The sequence below is a fragment of the Rousettus aegyptiacus genome, unplaced genomic scaffold (genome assembly GCF_014176215.1).
Source record: "Rousettus aegyptiacus isolate mRouAeg1 unplaced genomic scaffold, mRouAeg1.p scaffold_m13_p_8, whole genome shotgun sequence".
Lineage (NCBI taxonomy): Eukaryota > Metazoa > Chordata > Mammalia > Chiroptera > Pteropodidae > Rousettus > Rousettus aegyptiacus.
Window position 1 is genome coordinate 2086917 of NW_023416311.1, and position 19783 is coordinate 2106699.

The 19783-nt window shown below is 65.2% G+C and overlaps 1 protein-coding gene across 3 annotated transcripts in view; it reads right to left on the bottom strand.

Moving 5' to 3' along the window:
- Positions 1-3613: 3613 nt before the first annotated feature.
- Positions 3614-19783, bottom strand: part of VWA3A (von Willebrand factor A domain containing 3A) — a 39653-nt gene continuing 23483 nt past the window's right edge. For 2 of the 3 annotated variants that reach the window (XM_036225955.1, XM_036225954.1), the window contains exons 19-34: positions 19367-19441; positions 19022-19166; positions 18449-18644; positions 16015-16085; positions 14217-14369; positions 12866-12950; positions 12275-12382; positions 11680-11777; positions 10863-11000; positions 9880-9988; positions 8472-8616; positions 7882-8026; positions 7411-7562; positions 6262-6385; positions 4787-4884; positions 3614-4661 (exon numbers count right to left, since the gene is read on the bottom strand). In XM_036225955.1, coding sequence (XP_036081848.1) covers positions 4610-4661; positions 4787-4884; positions 6262-6385; positions 7411-7562; positions 7882-8026; positions 8472-8616; positions 9880-9988; positions 10863-11000; positions 11680-11777; positions 12275-12382; positions 12866-12950; positions 14217-14369; positions 16015-16085; positions 18449-18644; positions 19022-19166; positions 19367-19441 — 1894 coding nt within the window. In that variant the 3' untranslated portion in view covers positions 3614-4609. Of the gene's footprint in view, positions 4662-4786; positions 4885-6261; positions 6386-7410; positions 7563-7881; positions 8027-8471; positions 8617-9879; positions 10407-10862; positions 11001-11679; positions 11778-12274; positions 12383-12865; positions 12951-14216; positions 14370-16014; positions 16086-18448; positions 18645-19021; positions 19167-19366; positions 19442-19783 lie in introns of those variants that run through there. The other variant, XM_036225956.1, reaches the window with a different exon arrangement.

Sequence of the window (19783 nt, forward strand, 5' to 3'; positions counted from 1 at the left end):
CCCGCCGAGGGCGGCTGGGTCGGTCCGTGGGCCCTGGGGGGCAGCACCGAGGACCGCGTCCTCCTCACTCCAGACTCGAAGCGAACCGGGCAGTCGGTCACTGTCACCAGCACTGCCCCCCTCCCCAGCTCCTGCTGCACCTCAGGATGAGGCTGCACCAGGGGCCAGATACCACCATCGTCACTGTGTGCTGTGGGCCTACTGTGTGCTGGGCCCGGTAGACAGAGAGGTAGGTAAGTCTCTGCCCCGCGTGGCACACAGTGGCCCTAAAAAGGAACAGGGGTGACTGAGTGAGTGATGAGCCCCACGGTTGGTGCTGGTGCGGTCATCGGGCAGGAGCCTGGCAGCTTAGGGCTGGCCAAAGCTCTGAGGGGGGTACGATCACGCCCCCACGAGGCCGGGCGCTCACCCGCTGAAGAGTGGGGGTGAGGACATCGCAGGGGATGAGTGTAACTGCCCCAGCGGGAAGGACGAGGATGTAGCCCCAGCTCGGGGCCCAGGGGACCCCGTTCTGGGGTAGTGCCCTGGGACCTTGTGTCTCACAAGGACGCTTTCGGTGACACCGCTGGACGCTGCCTCGGGTACCCATGTGGCCGGGTGCTCCCTTGGGCCAGGTCCTTCAAGCTTAAGGGCACCCCGGTATCCCCACCGCAAATAGATCCAAGTAACCCTGGCTGCCCCCCGGGCAAACCGCTGAAGCCGGTGCCCAGAGGGCCCCGCTGGCCAGCATCCCCAGCACCGAGCCCTGTGCGCGGCTCGGAGCCCACCCCACCGCCGCGGACCGGAGTGAAGCCGCTCGCTCGGGGCTGCTCCGCTCAGCGGTGGCCGAGCGCCCCGACGTGCGGCGTTTGGCGCCCCGGGGAGCGGGGAGGGGGCCGCCATCCCCAGCGCCCAGAGACGGGGGCTGAGGCTGAGCGCGTTCTGCTTGGCCTGGGTCCAGAGTGACAGTGACTCCAAGGTGGGACCGGGGGTCGGGGAGGGTGCCCCCCACGCCCGCAGCTCCGGGCGGGTCCGCCTCTGGTCCCCCGTGCGCGCTGCACCTGCGCGCCCGGCCCGCGCCCCTCCGCGCTCACCTGGCTCCGCGGCTGCGGCTCTGCTGCTCCTGGTGCGGCCGCGCGTCTCCCGCCCCTGAGCCTGGGCCCCGGTCCTGCCGCCTCCCCGGGGCGGGGGCGGGCCGGGCTCCGGGACCGCCCCGGGCCCCTCCTCCCGCGCCCCGCCACCTCGGGGCCCCTCCTCCCGCGCCCCAGCCAGCCCCAACGCGCGAGCGCCGACCATCCCTCAGGCGCGGACCGCAGGCTCTCACGCAGGGGAAACTGAGGCAGGCCGACGGGGCGACGTGGGGCGCGCTGCTGGCAGGGGAAGGACCGCGCGCCCTGCCCTCGCCCCCAGGCCTCCCTCCGCCCGCGCGCCCGGCGCCTTCGCGATGCCTCATCGCCTGGCTGTTCTTCCTTCCGCCCCCTCGTGCACTCACCCGGCCGTCCCCCGCTTTTCCTCGCTTTGGTCCATTCATCCGTCCACATGTCCGTCCGTCCACCTCCCACCCAGCCTTCCAGCCATCCGACCATCCACCTATCCCCCCCCATCCACCCATTTCTGCCCCGCGCCCCATTCTCCAACGCCCTCCTGCCGTGCTTAACCAGCGCTTCTCCAGTGCCGGCCTTTCCCTTGCCCTGGGGACCCAGACGGATCACCTCGTGCTCAGAAGACTCATCTGCAAGTGGCAGGGGGCGAGCTCGGGCCTGGGGGCTGGCTCAGCGCGGGGCTGGTCACGCTGCTCCCGCTAAGGCTTTTGGGGCCCACGGGGACACCTGCTCGGGGCACGGGTGTGTGCAGGGAAGAGCGACGGAGTCTCAGCCGGCTCGTGCTTGGCCCGGGCGGTGGGCGCCTTCTTAGCCCTCGCAGCTGGTTTAGCTCAGTTTTCAACGCAGGAAACGCCATTCTGAGGCGCAAAGGGGCTCAGATCGCAGCGGACAAAGGTCGGCCGGGCCTGGGTGCAGGTCTCGGCTCTGGCGCTTTCTTGCTGCGTGTGTTTGGGCAGCCACCAGGCTGAGTTTCCTCCTCCAGCAACTGGAACCGGTGTGCGCTTGACCGCGGTACGCGCAAAACGCTGAGGATCATGCCCTCAGGCTGCCGCTCACCCAGGGAGCAGCGGCCGAGAAGCCGGATCCGAACCCGGGTCCTGAGCTTCGCCGCTTCACAGACCACATGGCTCGCTGGTCCACCCTTCCGCTCACAGACCAGCCTCCCCCTCTGCCACCGGCGCGTCCCGTCCCGTCAGAGGAAGCATCCTTCGTAGCCCGACCGGCAGGGGTTGAACCGTGCCCCCCCAATTCACAGGCTGCATTCCTAACTGCAATCAGAGCCCAGGCCAAACGGAGGCGTTGCAGACGTCACTAAAGATGAGGTCCTGCTGGACAGGGGCCCGAATCCGTGCAGCTGGCGTCAGCTCGGACGCGGACTCGCACGCGGGGAGCGCATCGCGTGGAGAGGGAGGGGCGGCCAGGGGCCCGGAGCGAGGCCTGGACGGGTCTCTCCCGGCACCCTCGGAGGGAGCACAGCCCTGCTGGTCCCTTGATCTCGGGCTTCCGGCCTCCAGAACTGGAGATGGTAAATTTCTGCCGTTTCAGCCACCCGGTCTGCGGAATCACGTTAGGGCAGGTTGAGAGACGCGGTGCAGCTAACTACCGCGGGCCGTCTTCTGTGTGTGTGTAGAGGTGACGCAGAAGGGGGCTGTCCGAGACAGTGACCAGACCGCCACCCACGGGCGGGGACGGTGGTCACGCTGCCGCCCTGGGCCGGCACAGAGCCCCGCCGAAGCCAGGGCGTGCCCAGCCCCCGAGCGCTGCGATTGTAACAACCTGGCGAGTTGACTCACAGGCACGACGGGGAGCCATCGCCCAGAGCGAGACGCACGGGGCTCCCAGCACGGCCCCCCGTCCCCACACAGGGTCACCACCGCGGCACGACTTCCGCCTGCTCCGGACCCCTGAGCCTGGACTCGCAGGTCGCACGCTGTCCTCGCTCGCTCGGTGCCGCTTGAGACTTGGACGCGTCTGCCTGGACGACGCGGGGCTCGTTCGGTCTCGGCGGGTGCGTGGCGTCCCTACCCCACCCACGGGTCGCCCTGGCCCGTCCCGTCGTAGCGGACGTTTGGGCGCCCGCGAATGGAGCCGATGCTCATGCGTGTGGCCGAGCATGGCGGGGGCCGCTGGCGCGGAGCGCGCACGCGCTCTCCTTGGGTAGAGATCGCCAGTTTTCCAGAGCGGTCAAGCCGCTTTATGCCCCGCCCGGCCCCCCCCCCCGCCCCCCAGCCAAGTGTAGAGCTCCGGTTTCCCTGTATCCTGATATTGTCAGTCTTGTTATTTTTAACTACTCTGGTGGGTGCGTAGTGGTGTCTCGCTGTGGTTTTAATTTGCATGTCACTGACGGGTAAGGCTGTCGGATACCTTTCCACACACCTATCGCCCATCTGTACCTGTCTCAGCCTTTCGTCCATTAAAAGAACTGGGATGTTTACCTTTTCTCTGAGGATTTCGAGCCCTCCCTATATTCTAAATGAGTCTTTTAATAAAGTTTTATCTCGCCAAAACACACATACCAATACTCACTTCGGTTTAAAAGTAATTTTGATTTTATGAAGTATACAAAGGCACCCTTCCTGTCTTAGGAAACGCCCCCGGCTCACGGAACACACGAGGCCCTCGTTTCTGTGTACGCGGCTGGGCTGGCCCAGCAGAGCCTGCCCGGGCCTCGCGCTTGGGCAGAGAGCACCCCGTCTGCTCCAGTTGGTCGGGCAGGGGTGGCAGTGAGGCTCGCGTGTTTCGTCCTCCGAGATGGGCTGACGGTGGATCGGCATCGCTCCCCGGGACCGGGGCGGGGGAGGGGCGGGGGGGCGTGAAGCGCGGAGTGCAGGCCCGGGCTCCGGAGCCGGGCTCCCCCCCGCTAAGGCGCGTGCACGGTGTTCACCACGTGTCTGCCATGTGGCAGGCTGTGGGGACCCACGGCTGGAATACCGGCCTCATCCCGAGGGCGCTCACGGTCAGGGGAGGAGCAAGCCTCACTTAGAGTGCTACGTGTCACCTCTGTGAGGAGGGGCCTTGGGTCAGGACGCTGTGGGAAGGAGGCTGGAGGCTCCCAGCTCCTGCTGGGTTCCCGGGTTGTCTCGCAGTGGAGCTGACGCCGTCCGAGCTGTGTCCTGACGGGTGAGCGGGAGTTGCCGGGCACAGGGTGGCAAGAAGGATGTTTCAGACAGGGGGCTTGGGGCAGAACTGCCCAGTGAGCCACGATCCTGTGACTGGAGCGCAGGGTGTTTTGGGGGACAGGGTAGGAACGTTAGGGTGCCCTGGGGTGGCAGAGCTGCCTCCCTCAGCTTCCAGGGAGCCCTGGAGCTGGGGCTGTGTCTCCTTGGACCATCTGCGGTCATAGCTTCCCAGGGCACCTCGCCCTCAGGCTCGGCGTGAGCTCAGCCAGTGGCTCTCCGTAGTAGGGTGCCTCTCTGTATAGAAGGGTCGTCATGTCGGATCCCTTCCCGGAGCTGCTGTGTGTGCGCTGCCTGGCGCTGGGCGGGCATCGGGAGAGGGGTGCGTCCCCCCTGGCTGAGAGGACTTCTCTACGAAGCGGTGGCCTTTGGCTCTGCGTCCTGTTTCTTCTGGAGTTGGGACCTAGAGAACAGGAGATGGAGGACGGTGGTCCCCTGACGCCCAGGGAGGAGCAGGGCAGGGGCTCCTGGACCGGGGCGCCCCCCTCCGACGGAGTCCAGGCCTGGGGGGGCCGCGCGAGGGCATACCTGAATGCCCGGGCCAGCCAGAGGAAGCTCCTGGCCTTGGTGATCTCCTGGGCCAGTCTCCTTAAATCATCCCCTTCGAACAGTGGCAACATGGGGTCCTTAAAGAGGGGGAAAGGAGTGTGACCTTAGGTCCATCCGGCGACTGGCCGGGGCCTGAAGATTCGACGTCGTAGAAGGAGAACGTGTGAGCTGCGTCCACACGGCTTCCCACCCAGAGCGGGGGCTCGCGAGGCCTCGGCCGGCCCGCGTCCAGGGACGAGAGCCCCCGAGCTGTTCAGGCGGTCCTTCTGCAAACAGGACGCTTCGGAACGAGCCGTCTGAGAGTCGGGGGCGGGAGGGGCGGCGGGAAGCCAACGCGGCCTCCGGACGGCGCTGAGGTCAGCGGCGCGGAGTGGCGTGTGGCCCTCATCGGTCGCGCGGCAGGATCTGCGCAGCCCTTCTGCTATTCCCGCTGGTAAAACTGAGCTCCGCGGACTCGCTTTTCCCCTTATGCCAACCAGCGGAAGTCCAGAGTCCAGCCCGAGAAGCGCCAGGTCTCCCAGCTAAGGAGAATCTGGGGGAGCGAGGAGCTGTCCCTTCTCCTGGGCGGCGGCGGCGGCGGCAGCGGGCGTGACCCCACTCTGCACCCAGGAACTGTACAAAGAACCCGATTCAGCAAGGTTTAAACAGAACCTCCACGGCGCCGTCCCCGAGCTCTCCTGTGGAACGAGGACCCGGGTGAACAGCCATCACTTTCACCTGTTCTGCTCCCTGTCTTATGTGTCACATTTGTCCCTACGACAGTTACTCGAACAAAGAAATCACGCGGAGTACTTGAGCCTTCAGAAAATCGTGCCGTGTCCTGGGACGGTAATCGTTACCCGTCAAAAAGAACTCCGGCGAGCAGGTTGGTTGTCTTCGCGATTTGTTGCCCGGGAGATGCCGTGATTGGCCACGGCACAGTCCCACAAGGTGTGAATACGCGTGTGACTTCTCCGCCACATCGGGAGAGGCTCGCTGGCACTCTCCTCTGAGCCTGCACGTGAGGCGGAACCTCTGGCTTCACTAGGTTTACCACGTAAGGCATCACCCGAATACCGTGTTCCGATGGCTGGAAGACGGGGACGTGGAACCACGCGGGAACCCAAGGGCCGGGCCCCGGGGCTCGGGGATCTGGGCTCCGGCCTCGCACGCACTCTGACCGCGCCTGTCACTCGCCCGTCACAGGGGCGCGAGGGAGGTGGGAGGAGGGAAAGGGCTTGTCTACACCCAGAGACGACGCTGCACGCGGTGTACGCACTCAGTGGCGCGGGCAGCCGGGCCAACGGGCCACGCCCCGCTCCGCCTCCTCCCCGGCCCTGACCACGTCCGGCCTGGACAGAGGGCAGCCGGCAGGCACGAGCCTTTGACTAGAGGAACCAGGGTCTCTTCAGTCAGGAGGGAAAAGCCCACCGGTTGGCATTTTACGGAGCCATTTCGATAGCTCCACGACCTACCTCGGCGTCCACGAAGCCCTTGGTCAGCAGGCCGTGGATTTGGAGGAGCGTGTCCTCGGCGACGGGGCAGTGATAGCGCCCCCCGGTGAGCGAGGCCAGGCTCCTCAGGAAGGTGACCTCTGCCCTGCAGGGAGGGGCAGAGGGCTGGGGCCAGGCCGGTTCCCAGGAGCCCCCGGCCACCCGGAACTCGAGCCAGTGGGGTGCCCTAGGCCACGGAGGCCACATCGGCATCACTGTCCCGGCCAGTTCATGGGCGGCGGCCGCAGCTGCTGCGGCGTGTGAACCGGGGCCGTCCTGTTAGCGTGACCATCCAGCCGGGACGCCCCGAGGCCGGCGGCCAGCGCACGCCGGCCCCGCCCCCGGAGTGGACATCTGCCCAGCACCTGACGCGTTAGGTCTGGCGGGGGCACAGGACGAGCTGCACGGAGCCCACGGCGTGGACAGAGCGATCACGCGCCTAAGTAGCCACACGGCCAATAACACGGGTGGCTTTTTCCGAACACGAATGTCTCTCTCACCTCACGTGTGTTTCTATGGCGATCGTTGATGAAAAGGACCGTAACAACGCAACTTTGAACTTTTCCCCGCTAAATATAAATGTGCTCCTAAGAAAGATGGCGGGTTGGTGGGGGCTGAGGTGAGTGTGACTGCGGGGTGGCGGGGGGCGGGGTGCAAACTCCCTTCTGTGCGGCAGACAGTCGGGGAGGGGGGCGGACAGAGGGGCTGTGCCTCCCGTGTGTCCCTGCCCAGACCCGCCCCATTTCTGACTCACGGGAGGGGGCCCAGGAGAGACTGGTGTCCAGGTGAGTCCCGGCACGAGGCGGGTCACGCAGCCCAGCCCCTGCCCCTGCCCCCCAGACACTGGCAGTGGGGTGGGGCGTGCGGGGTCCTGCGGCGGGGCATGCGGGGCTGGCGCACGCGGGGTCCCGGGGTGGGGCGCGCACGGTCCCGGGGTGGGGCGTGCGGGGTCCTGCGGCGGGGCGTGCGGGGCTGGTGCACGCGGGGTCCCGGGGTGGGGGGTCCCGGGGTGGGGCGCGCGGGGTCCCGGGGTGGGGCGCGCACGGTCCCGGGGTGGGGCGTGCGGGGTCCTGGGGCGGGGCGTGCGGGGCTGGCGCATGCGGGGTCCCGGGGCGCGGCGCGCGCGCCCACCTGCCCGAGCAGCTCAGGGAGACGGTGTGCACCCTCACGCCTCGCTCGTCCGTGAGTCTCTGCGCTTCACTCAGCACGAGGCTGCGGCTCGTGTCCGGCTTCCCGTCCGTCAGGAGGTACAGCCCTTCCACTCCGCGGAGACTGAACCCCTTCTGCAAGAGCGCGCGGGGTGTCCGGCTCCGGCCTAGGCGCCGGCCAGGAACCGCGAAAGCCAAGGGCCCCCTGTCCCCAAGGGAGATGCGTCTGACCGGACGCCACCCGCTGGTCCATGAAGACCGAGAGGCCCCTCGGCCCCCCGCAGACCAGGGGGGCTGCCGAAGTTGAGGAGAAGGGCGCCGCCCACCGCCCGGCTGGGTAACCCCGGGCGGGCGAGGCTCGGCGCTCAGCGCACGGCAAAGCCCTGCGCGGCGTCTGAGAGCTGGTGTCGCGTCGCTGCCTTGCTACGCGGTCGGGCTCAGGGGCGGAACTTGCCAGCAGCGCTTGCAAGACGGAGGTGCCCCCTTCAGCGCGCAGGTGGGTCACCCACTGCATGGCCTCGTGACACGCCGCGTCGGTGGGCTCCACCAGGGTGTCCTGCCACAGCTGGGGGCCCTCTGCAAAGCTGATCAGGTTGAAACTGGGGAGCAGGGAGAAAGAGGTTGGTCAGGATGTGCCAGTGCGCGCAGAGTTCCGGACAAGTGACCTCCGGCAGGCCTGCCCTTGCCTATCAGTAAAGCCCCATGGGGAGCCCCACGCCCTGGGGGGAGAGGGCCAGGGGCCTCCCGAGAACGGGAAGGAGCACAGCGAAGCTTCCGGGGGCACAGACAAGTCTCCTTAAATACCCTTCAGCCGCCGATGGCTTATGCGATCTTGGGCAAATTACTTAAGTCCTCATGTCCTTTCTGGCAAAGTGGGGATGGTAATGACTGTACCCGCAGGGTCCTCGCGAGGAATCGTGCATGCAGGGGCTCAGCGAACCTGTCCTCTTTCTAGCATGAAGTTTGGACTGGCGGTGGGGGGTGGGGTGCCCGTGGCCAGCGATGCCCCAGGACTGCCCGGCCGCCCATGCCCCTGCCCCTCACCCGTCACAGTGTTTCCGAAGCTGCTCCCAAATCAGCAGAATCAGCTCCGTCTTCACCTGCTGCAGGTGGGGGCCCATGGACCCCGAGGTGTCCAGCAGGATGCACACCTTCCTCTCCAAAACGGCACCGAACAGCCGGCGGCTCCCTGTTCCGCGGCGGAGGGGGGCAGAGGGGGGCAGAGGGGGGCAGGCGGTGAGGGACGGCCCCTCCTGGGGGCTTTTCCGTGCGGCCGGCTGTCAAGTGTGCGGTCTCGCCAGGCGGCCGCCTCCTGGGTCAGCAGCAGGAGATGGCCTTCGTGACGCTGTGGGTGGGTAGGGGGGGGAACCCGCTGTCTGGGCTCTGGGCTTTGGGGAGCCAAGATTTCGGCGTGGTTCTCCCAAGTGGTCACACACACCCTGGCCCTAGTGTCCTCGGCCCTAAAGTCAAGTGATTGGACTACGTGGTGTCAAGTATCGTGGGGGCTGGAAACCATGTCACCCAGCACAGGGCCCGCTGGGCACCTGCTGCGTGCCCGGCCCGGGGCACGGTGCAACGGCGAGTGAGGGGGGCCAGCGCCCCATGGAGCCCCCAGCACAGGGCCCGCAGGAGAGACAGAGGTCGCGCGCAGCCGCAGCTCCTTGGGGGTTCCGGCGGGGTTTGGGGTGAGGCTGGACTCCAGGGGTGCGGGTTGGGGAGCAGACAGGCGACGGCGGCGGGGCGCACGCCGCGAGCCGAAGACAGAGGCGGGGTGCGGGGAGGGAGGGAAGAGCACAGCTCGTCTGAGCGGAGAGAAGCTGGAGAGGCCGGCGACTCGCCTCCAGGGAAGGCGGGAGGGCGGCGGCTTGCCCAGGGTCATCCTGTCCGGCAGGGCCAGTGGGCTTCATACCCAGGTCCTCTGGGCCTCACTTTAGGCGGCCGCTAACCACTACTCTCCAGAGGCCTGGGAAGGGGCAGGCATCGCGTACCCACTGCCCGCGGGCTGTGCACACCAGGGTCCGCTGCAGAGAGCCCCGAGCGGCCCACCCAGGGACCACTGTGAAAGGCTCCGCCTCCTACTGTCCAAAGACCCCGCCAGGCCCCAGAGCCTACGGCCCTCCCGTCCGGAAGCAGCTGCCGGCCCGGCCTCTGGGACCGGATGCTCAGACCACGTCCTGACCCCAGCCCGCCCTGCTCTCCTCAGCCGGCCCGGTCCATGCACCTCTCCGGAGCGGCCGGGTGCTCTTCGCAAGGAGCAGGGGCTTCTTGGGACCCGTCCCGTCTCTCCCTTCCCGGACCAGTCCATGGAGCCCGGTCCGCCCTAAATGCAGCCACGCCCGGGGAGCCCTACTCCCCAACCCGACAGCTCATGAGTGGCCGGCTCGGGGGACCCGGGGCTGACTTCCGCTTCCCCTCGAGCCCCTCCGCCCCCCGGGACGGCAGGCAGGCTCACCGGACAGCAGCCACTGCAGTCTCTGGACGTAGCGTCTGGTCACCTTCTCCAGGCACGCGATGTACGCGTCGATCTCCCTGGGCGTCCACTGAATGTGTCTCACTGTCCCCTGGATCGAGGCGAGTGGAGGTGGGGTTCCCCCCGTCAGCTTTTTCTCCATCACCCCCATCACCCCCTAACACAGTCTAGTCTCTTGCGGTTCGTAACTTCCAAAACACTGTTACGCGTTTATGTTTGTTGACGACTCTTTTCTTTTTATTATTATACGGCCAGATGTGCGGTTCTAGAAAGGAATGGGGAAATGACGATGACCGTTTTGTGACCAAAGAGGTCACTGTCATCGTAAAAAGTACGGTATCTCTAAATTAAAAGAGAAAACCCTGAATGGTAGGAGGGGCGGCCCCGTCAGTGACAAACGGAAACGTGGCCCCGACAGCGAAGGGGGCAGCGGAGCTCCCGTCACATCTTTCTGGCGGGTCATTTCGACTTCGGTGGCGCCTTTTAGCTTTACGGTTCCAGTCCTGTTGCTAAGGTTTAAGCAAAGGGCAAGGAAAGGAAACAGGGTCTTCTTAAATAAAAACACAGCTAGCTTTTCATTTCGTACTAAATTTGCTCATTCCAGCGTCGAAGCGGCGAGAAAACATGAGCCCCGAAGTAGCACACGGAGAGCAGCACTCGCCCTCTGCTCCCCGCCACCCCAACAGACCCCCCCCATCCGTCCTGGGGGGGAAGGCGTCTGCCCCTCGCTCCGGGGAGCCCGGCTGCCCCTGGAGTGTGGTTTCAGGCACTCTGAGGGGTTCGCTTTGCTCCCGACAGATTCTGTGTCTGCTCTTCCCTGAGAGCGGCCCCACTTTGAGGGAGGCGGGGTTTTAGCAGGGAGACTAGAAGCCACAGTGGCGTGTGGCCGTCACTGGCAGCCCTTCCCCGCACATGCTGCCGCTGGTGGCCGAGGGGAGGCAGGAGAGACAACAAGCCCCACGTACGTTGACCTCCACGCTGGGCAGGACGCTGCAGTGCTTGGCGGCCGCCGGGCTCCATGCCGACCGCTGGTGAGTGCAGTTAGGACCGATGCGTCTGGAGATGTCCATCTTCAGTTTTTTTAGCCCAAAATTTGCTACCCACTTTAGAATAAAGGAAAGAACTATTATCTTGGGGGAACTCAAGCTTAAATGAATGACTGACTCGTCGATTAAAACCTCTGGTTTGAAACCTGTCTTATGTTTGAATGGTGGGGTTCCTAGGTCCTCACTGGGCATGCGTCCCATTCAGAGTCCTTCCACAGTGCTGGGGACAGATGCCCAAGAAATATGGGGAACAGGGAAGAATGTTTATTGAGCACCTGCTACTACTCCCCACGGCACCCGCGACCGGCTCAGTGGGAACCGAGCTCAGCCTTTCCCTGAGCAGCTATGGGAAGAATGATGCTCTATCTGCAGGCAAACAAGAAGGTGGGTTTCTGTTGCTTGCGGCCGGGAGGGTCTGACACCACCAAGGACTTTACGCTTCAGTTAGTCATCGGTCCTATTACAGCGGTACGAGTGTCTTCACTGTACAAACGATGACATCAGGAGTGACTGTGGCTAAGGGACTTAGCCACGGTCGCCCGGCTAGGAAATGCCAAGACCTGGGTTTCGAGCCGAGGTGTCCTGAATCCTTATCCCATTTGCCACCTTACGCCGTCATTCTAAGCAGATGCCCCCCCCCAACCCCGCGTCCAAGTCTGCCCGCCCTCCTGGGAGTAACGGCTGGCAGCAGGAATGATCGCCCCGGGGACGTGCGCTGGTGCCCACAGCCTCATACCTCTTGGCTCGAGCAGACCGTGTCCTTTCTGGGTAGCTCGACAGAAGCCGTAGGCCCCCGGATGGCCCGCCCCCGAGGGTATCTCTTGTACACGGAGCCTGGGAGAAACGGAGCGAGATTATCTGCGTGCCTCCCTCCCCGCCCCTCCTTCCCACATCAGTTTCTCTGCCAGCCGGGTCAGGTGTAAAATTCCTTGGGTGCGATTTGCTGAGAGGTAGAAAGGGAAGCTTGGGCGGATCGGGCGGGCGAGCGGGGCCTGAATTCTCCATGCCTCGGTGAGGGTGCCGGCATCTGAGCCATGGCTCGGCACTGTCGGGCTGGCCCGGGCTCCTGTGCACCCCCTCCCCTGGCAGCCTCGGAGCTGAGGACGCTGACCCTGGAGGGTGGGGCAGGCCCGCTGCGCCCAGGGGCCTTGGGGACCCTTCAGTGTGGACTCTCCTGCCCCCTCCCCAGACTGGGAGACCTGAGCGGGGTGAGGACAGGCCTGCCGCCCAGGTCCTAGGACAGGGGCCGTGTCCTTCCCACGGGGCCTGCCGACGTCGCGGTCCCACAGGGCGACGGGGCCGCCCGGACATCTGGGTGGCCTCCCACTCACCCACGTTATTCCCCGTCTCCATGTAAAACAGTGACAGAGCCGTCCCGGCCTCCCTCGACTTGGTCCCCCTCCTACGTCCGGGGGCGGCGGCGTCCTTGGCTGGCCGGGCTGCAGCGAGAGGACATGCGGCCTGTCGGCTGGGGTGAGCGCCTTCCGCGCCCGGCTCGGCTCGTGCTCGTGGCCCCCCAGCTCAGAGGGGAGAGAAGCACTTTGCGAAGGGTCCGGCCAGGGGCTGCAGATGCCAGGACTCCGCCCCGAACCCCTTGCTGCGATGCGGCTCAGGCGTTGCGTGGAGGATGCGCGGCCCCAGGTGCCGGACGCTGAGCACCTCATAAATGCCCCCGAGCCCTGATCAGCCAGCCCGGGCTGCTCGCTATTCTTAGTGCTCTGAGCCCGAGTCTCTTCTTCATCGTAAAATGGGGAACTAACAGATGACCTGCCCCATGAGCTGAGTGTTGTACGCTTTACAGGGACATTCTTAGCCGAAAGATGCGTGATCACTGATCGTCTCCATAACTGTCATTATTGGGGCAGCTCGGCTGCCCCCGTGCGCCCCCCCACCCCGCCCCGCCCACGGCAGCCATGCCTCACCTGGCGGGACGCCCGCTTTGCGTGGACGCCCTGCCGGAGCTCTCAGGGGGGGACTCCGCTTTCTGTCATGGTCATCTTTAACGCCCTGGAAAACAGGCAGTCTCTCTGAACAGGGGCCTGTCCTCTGCGGCAGAGGCGCCCCCACCCGCTGCGCCGGCCTCAACCTGACAGCGAGGCACCTTCGCGGGGAGAGGCCTGAGAGGGCAGAGTCCTCGGACACCTTTGCTGCATCTCCTGCCACAGACTGAGGGGACTCTGGGTTTCGAGGTGAAAAAGTACGTGTGTAAGCACGTGCGTGTGGATGTGCGGATTTGCCAGAATGTTCTTCACCTGTTCCCCACTCCCCTCCCAACTGGACTGAGATTGACAGGTGGAGCGGGAGGGTCCTCATGACTGGGCACGGCTGGGGTGTGGCCATGGCGACAGTTGTCCAGGGCCAGGGCCGCGGGAGCAGCTGAGACCCCAGACTGAGCTGCCTCTCCGGGGGGCCCCAGGCCCGGGTTTCAGGGGGCCTGCTGGAGGCCTGGGCAGGGCCTCAGCGCCCTCACACTGAATTAGCTGAGGCAGCTCCAAAGGCCCAAGAGGCAGACTCTGGACTTAAGGGGTGTCGCCTCAGAATCTAGGGAGGGAGGGGGTACAAAGTCTCTAGGTTGACTCCTGAAACCCGGTGGAGCTCTAGGATGGAGGACAAAACCCCTGGAAATCGGGGGGCGGAGTAGGGGGGTGTCAGAGGCACATCCTTGGGACGGGTGGCCCCGTGCTGAAGGGCGCATGCGCACAGGGCATCAGTTAGGGGACCGCTGCGAGGCGCACCGACACCCTCGTGCCCTCTGCTCGCCACGCTGTGGAGTCTCCCCAGCCGGGGTCTCCCCAGCCGCACCCCCGGGAGCCCCCTTTCGGGCCGCAGAGGGGTGCATTTCACGCGGGACAGACGCAACAGGCGGCGCCAGGGGCCCCCGCTGGGCCTCGGGCCGTGGCGGCAGCGGGAACCCGTGGGCACCGAGCCGCCCCCCTTCCTTCGCCGAGCGGCCCTTCCGGACAAGCCCTCCCGCCTGAACAGCCAGGCACCGGCCGGCCCGGTCCCGTGGGGTCCTCGGGGCCGGGCCAGAGGACAGGCCGGCGGCGCCCGGGGCGGGGGGCGGAGGCCGGAGCTGCCCCCGAGCACGGACCCGGCGCCCCAGCACTGCGCCGCCCCATGGGACCCCCACCGCGGGGGACGCCGCGCGCCCCCCGACCTCGCGGGCTGGGGGTCTGGCCCTGGCCGCTGAGGGTCTAGCAAAGAGCAGGAGACGAAGCGGAAACAAAATCCTCTGCATGTTTTCGGGGGTGGGGTGGGGGTGGGGGGTCAAACCGTTCCGGGCACCGCGCGGGCCGCGGGCTTGGCCGGCCTGAGCCTCTCCGGCTGCCGTCTTTGCCTGAGCGCCTTGGGCTTCTCCTTGGCGGGCGCTGCGCTCTGCAGCTCCTTCCTAGCCTGGTTCTTGAGCGAGGACACGAGTAAGGCGCACTGCAACGAGGATCGGGGCGTCAGCGGCACCCCGGGCAGGGGCCGGACGCACGCAGGCCGCGCAGCAGGCGACGGGGTCCGCGCGCGCCCCTGGACGCCGCTCTCCGTCCCTGCAACGCCTCTGGGGCGGAGGGCGCTGCAGAGCGATCCCACCGGTCAGGGCCGCGTGGAGGGCCCCGGAGGCACCGGGCTGTGGGCCGGCCAACGCCTGGGCATCTGGAACCCTTGCGCCCGCGACGCTGGTCGGGCAGGTACAGATGAGCAAACCAAAGCTCCCGGCGTTTGGGGGACGTGCCCAAGGCCACGCTACCCGGATGCAGAGGACCTGCAGCTCGCGCCCAGGCGTGCGCGTTCCCGGGCCGGCTGCTTCCGGACGCGCACCTGGCGTCCGCGGGCACCTGGCGGCCGTGCGCACCTGGCGGCCGCGCGCGCCTGTCGCCCGCCGCCTGCCCGGGCTGACTCTGGGCGCCGGCAGGACAGCGGCGTTTACGCCCGTTCCCCCGCCCGCACGTTTCGCACCCGCTGCAAAGGCTCGCTAATAATTATTTACAGCCGAAGGAGAGGACGGCTAGCGCACCCAGGGCAGCCTCAGGCCGCCCGTGAAGCTGTGGCCCTGGTCCCCAGGAACTCACCGTGCGTGTCCTGCAAATGGTGGTAATTACGTTAAGAGCCAGGCCGAGGCTCCTTCGCAGGCCCCTCCCACCTCCCTACCTTGACCAGACACCCGCCTGCCCTCTGTCCACCCCGCGGCTTGAACCGTCCACCCCTCGTCTCTTCCCACCTGCCTGACAGACATGCGACCTCGCCTTGTCCCAGCTGCCCCTCCGCACCCCGCCCGCCAGGGCTCTTCCTCCTGTTCTCTCTCCCTGGGCCAGTTCCGGCAGGGTGGTCTCCCAGGCCCCCCCGCCCCCCCAGGCGAGGAACTGGCGAGTTACTCTGCGATCTCTCCTTCCCCCTCGCCCCGCACACGCCGGGGCGGTTCTTCCCCGCATGTTCTCATGTCGCTCGCTCATTTCCCTTCTCGCTGCTCCTGACACGCTCCGGCAGCTTCCCACCTCTCCAGGCCCGCCCCCCTCCCCCCCCCCCCCCACTGCTCCGCTCCCTTCTCTGGGGAAGTGACATTTTGCGGGTCTGGCACAATGCGGACTGGCAGGGGACCGAGTTCCGGCATGAGCGAGCGTTCAAGGAACGCAGAGGCGGCCAGAAGGGACAGCACACGGGCCTGAGGCCAGCGCCCTGCAGGACACCCCACGCCTCATCTGAGGCCTTGGGGGTCAGTGGACGTCTAAGTCCTCGGCCTGCCTTCAGCACGATTCCCGTTAGGTCCATGTGGCAAGGACTCCCCTGTCCTCGAAAGCGAGCGAGGTCTCTCTCGGCAGTATCCCACCCACGGCCCTGCCACTCTGCGCATCGCCTCTGAACCCCGACGTCTCTGCTGTTGCGGTTGAGGTCCCCCCTCCCCCAGCTGCAGTAGCCTTGCATAAAGTCTTGCTCCCCGTTTCTCACAGGCATCTGGGGCGATTCGTGTTTTCTTTAACCCTGCCCCCACTGGAAGCCGCCCAGGGCCTTCAGAGGAGAGAACAGGCCGGCAGCCCCAGGACCCACACGGAGCCGCCCGCCCCGCCCCCCGAAAGGCATTGCGTACCTTCTCCGAGTAGTTGAGGGCCTTCTCCATCTCAGACGCGATGGCGCTGATGTCGTCGCTCTCGAAAATGCCTAGAAACAGAGCACACGGCCGGTATGGGGGAGGGGCAGGATGCGGGCCAGTGTCTGGGTCTGCATTTAGGAGGGTGTGGACGGGCGACCCCCCCAGGGTGGGGTCGGGATGGGCCGCGCTGAGCAGCCTCCACCCCTCCACAGTCCAGGGGTAGTTCCGGGAGGTAACCCAGGGTGGGGCTGGCCCGGCACCCCGGCACCCAGCCAAGAGCGCACACCCCCAGGAAGAGCCGGTCAGGAGCAGAGGGCCTACGACTCCAGTGACTCAGAGACCGACCTTGGGACTGTGAGGGACCAATGTCTGTAGTGAATACTGAGGACTAGTCCCAGAGGGACCCGAGCCTAATGCTAAGAAGACCCACTCTGGACCCGACCCCGCCCGCCCGGCTTCAGCTCCCGGCTCCCCCGCTCACGGCCTACGTGCTTTGGGGCTGTGCTTCTGCCCCCCCATCTACGGAATGGGGGTAACGAGGACGCACATCACAGGATTACTGCGTGGGAGGGATGAGTCGTGACTCGTAACATGCTTAGAACCGCGTCTGGCCTGCAATAACCGTTCTGTGTTTGCTGTGATTAGTAGTAATGTTATCAGGAGTGGTGATCTTAGTAATTGGTGATTATTGGTAAAAAAAAAAAACCCCACCAATAGTAATTTAAATGTGTGTGCCTAGCATCCTGTTCATGGAAAAAGCGGGCCCGAGCTCCAGCCCCGGCTCCGCCGCTAACTTCGTGGCCAGAGGCGTCTCGTGCCCTGAGGTGCCATTTCTTCTTCTGTGAATCAGGGAGGTCGGGACCCACCAGTGGCCCAAGTCACTCGCCCTTGAGTCACTGTCGCAATTCTGCTGTACCTGGATACCACCGAAACCACTGATTTTCATTTTTTATCAATTCACTTTTGCTCTCGTAAAAGTAGATAGACGGACAGACATTATTGAGATATAATTGACATCTAGCGTTAAATTCACTGTAGGTGTATGACGTCATGATTCGAAATTCGTGATATAGAGCTGACCCTTGAACCACACGGGTTTGAACTGCACGCGTCCGCTTACGCACGGATTTTTTCCAATAAATACTATAAATGGATTTTTCTCTTTCTTAAGATTGTCTTAATAACTTTGTTTCCTCTAGCTTGCTTTACTGTAATAATACGGTATGTAATACGTATAACTTAGAAAATGTGTCATTGGCTGCTTACGTGATCGGTGACACTCCCGGTCAACAGTAAGCTCTTAGTAGTTAAGTTTTTTGGGGAGTCAAGAGTTCTTTGTGGATTTTTGACATCACAGGTGTGGGGGGCCCTTAACCGCTCACTGTCCAAGGGTTAATGGTATTGCAAAATGATCCCCACAATAAGTCTAGTTTGGATCTTTAAAAGTGCATCTTTAAAAAACACTATGTCGCTGTCAGCAATGGAAAGCTAGCTTTTTTTTTTTTTTTTTTTAATGAAGTGTTAAAACAAGAAAATCTAACCACTATTTAGTGGAGGGAAAAAACTTTTCCCTCCTAGGTTATCTGGCTGGGGCCCGGGAAGTTAAACTGACCCAAGACAGATCAGCAGGAGGGAAACAGAGTTTGTGGCTGAGGGCGGCGTGCAGGAGGGCTTGGGGCTCACGCAGCATCTTGGCAAAGGACGATGCGGTTTGTAGCGGGGCCAGGAAGACAGGGGTGCAGGCTTTTAGAGGCGGCGACCTGGGGGACGGGGAATGTGGGGTGGGGGGGTGCTGACGGACACGGGGCTGTCTCAGCAAGGTCTGTCACGGAGACTCCTCTGGGTGCGCTCTGGGCGGGGGAGAAGCTGGAGTCGTGGTGGGCGACTCGGAGTCTCAGAGTCACTGTTCTCTTGGGGCACTGGAGATCCCTCTACAAATGTAAATTTAGGTACTGCTTTTAAGCAAGTAGAGGGGGCCGCAGAGAGCTTTTCTGGGATTTGACGTTTCTCAACTGTCTTCAGCTCAAAATAAAGCTTATGCCCCAGGGGCGTGTTCTGGGGTGGCATAGTCTGATCCCCCGAAACCTGTTGCCCCGTGTTCCTCTGTCTTGCCAACCACCTGCGGCGAACACTCCTCGTTTTTGGAAAAAGGGGCCTGAGGGCCCTTTCCAACGCTAAAGTATTTAGAAACGGTTTTACCTTTCTTTTATCACTTAAAAAAAGAAAACCGTGGTGAAATAGACCTAACATGAAATTGACCATTCTAACCAGGTTTCAAGCGCGCGGGCGGGCGGCCCTGGGCGCCTCCACACCGCGGGCGCCCGCGCGCAGAGGACGGCGACGTGTGCTCTTCTGGCCTGCAGCTCTGGCCCCAGGACCTGGGCTGGGACCGACGCACCTGGGAAGAGGCACCCGGCCACCGCTCACGCACCTGTGTCCCCGAACCAGTGGAAGCGGCCGCCCGCGGCCCAGGTGGCCTGGCGGTAGGCGGTGGCCGTGTCCGCGCGGCTGGCGTAGCAGGCGGGGGGCGTGGAGTCCATCCGTGGCTCGCCCACGTAGAAGAGACACACGTTCAGCTGCAGGTCGCAGCCGCCGCAGGCCTCGGCCACGTAGGCGCTGAGCAGGGCCTGTGGGGGACGGGGCGGGTGTGGGGCACGGCGGACGCTCTTGAAGCCACCGGCCTCAGGTCTCTCGAGGGCCTACTGCGTGCCTGGCCTGGTGCCTGGCTCCGCGGACGGCAACACGAGCGAGCTGGGTCACAAGTTCTGTGTCTTAACAGGGAGAGGCCGGGAGCTGGGCCGAGAGCCTGGTGTCACAGCCATCGACGTCCCCGGGGAACGGGCCGGACCTTTCCACCGGGGCCCGCGTGCGACCACCACCCCCGCCCGTTCCCTGCACGCGGACGCCGACTGTGGAAAACGGCGCTGGCCTGAGCTGCTCGGGCCCCCCGGGGGGAAGCCGTGAGGTTGTGAGGGACGGGGGGCCCAGGACGTGGCCTACCCACCATGTCCTGGTCGGGGATGCCCCCCGTAAAGAGGTACAGGCCCTGCGCCTGGTGCTTGTCTTTGTCCTTGAAGTCCACTTCCACGGCCTTGCGCAGGGCCCCGAGGACGTTCCTGCTGCCCCCACACCGCAGCGTGAGGGCCCACCTGGGGGGGGCGGGGAGGCCGTGCTGGGGGTGGGGGCCACAGGGAGGCAGGGAGGTTGTGCTGGGGGAGGCCGTGCTGTGGGGAGCCCGTGCTGGGGGGAGGCCGTGCTGGCGGGCCGCAGGGAGGGGCGGGGCGGAGGCAGGTGTTTGCTGGATCGTGCTGTGTGTGTGGGGGGGCGGGGTCTAGAGAGCGTCACCTACCGCCAGGCGCTCTGCAGGTTGTCCTGGCTCACAGGGACCAGCTCGGGCCGCCAGCTCTCCACGCTGCTGCCGAACCTCGGAGGGGAGGGCAGAGGCTCACGCCCGGGCGGAGGGCTCCCAGGTGCCCCCGGGTGCCCCCAGGTGCCCCCAGGTGCCCCGGGCCCCGGGAGGGCCGCACCTGGCCCCTCTCCCCACGTGCGAGGGCGGCACGGCTGGGCCGCCACGGGAGGTCTCTGCCCGGCCAGGGTCCCCGCTCGTTCGTGCCGCGGGGCCCCCCGCGGGCAGAGCCGGGCCCAGACCCCGCCGGGCCGGCCTCGGCGCCCCCCTCGAGCTCCCCGGCACTGACGCGAGCTCGCGACACGCCTCCCGCTCCCGGCCTGCGCCGCAGCTCCCGCTTCGATCGGTTTGTGTGTTTCG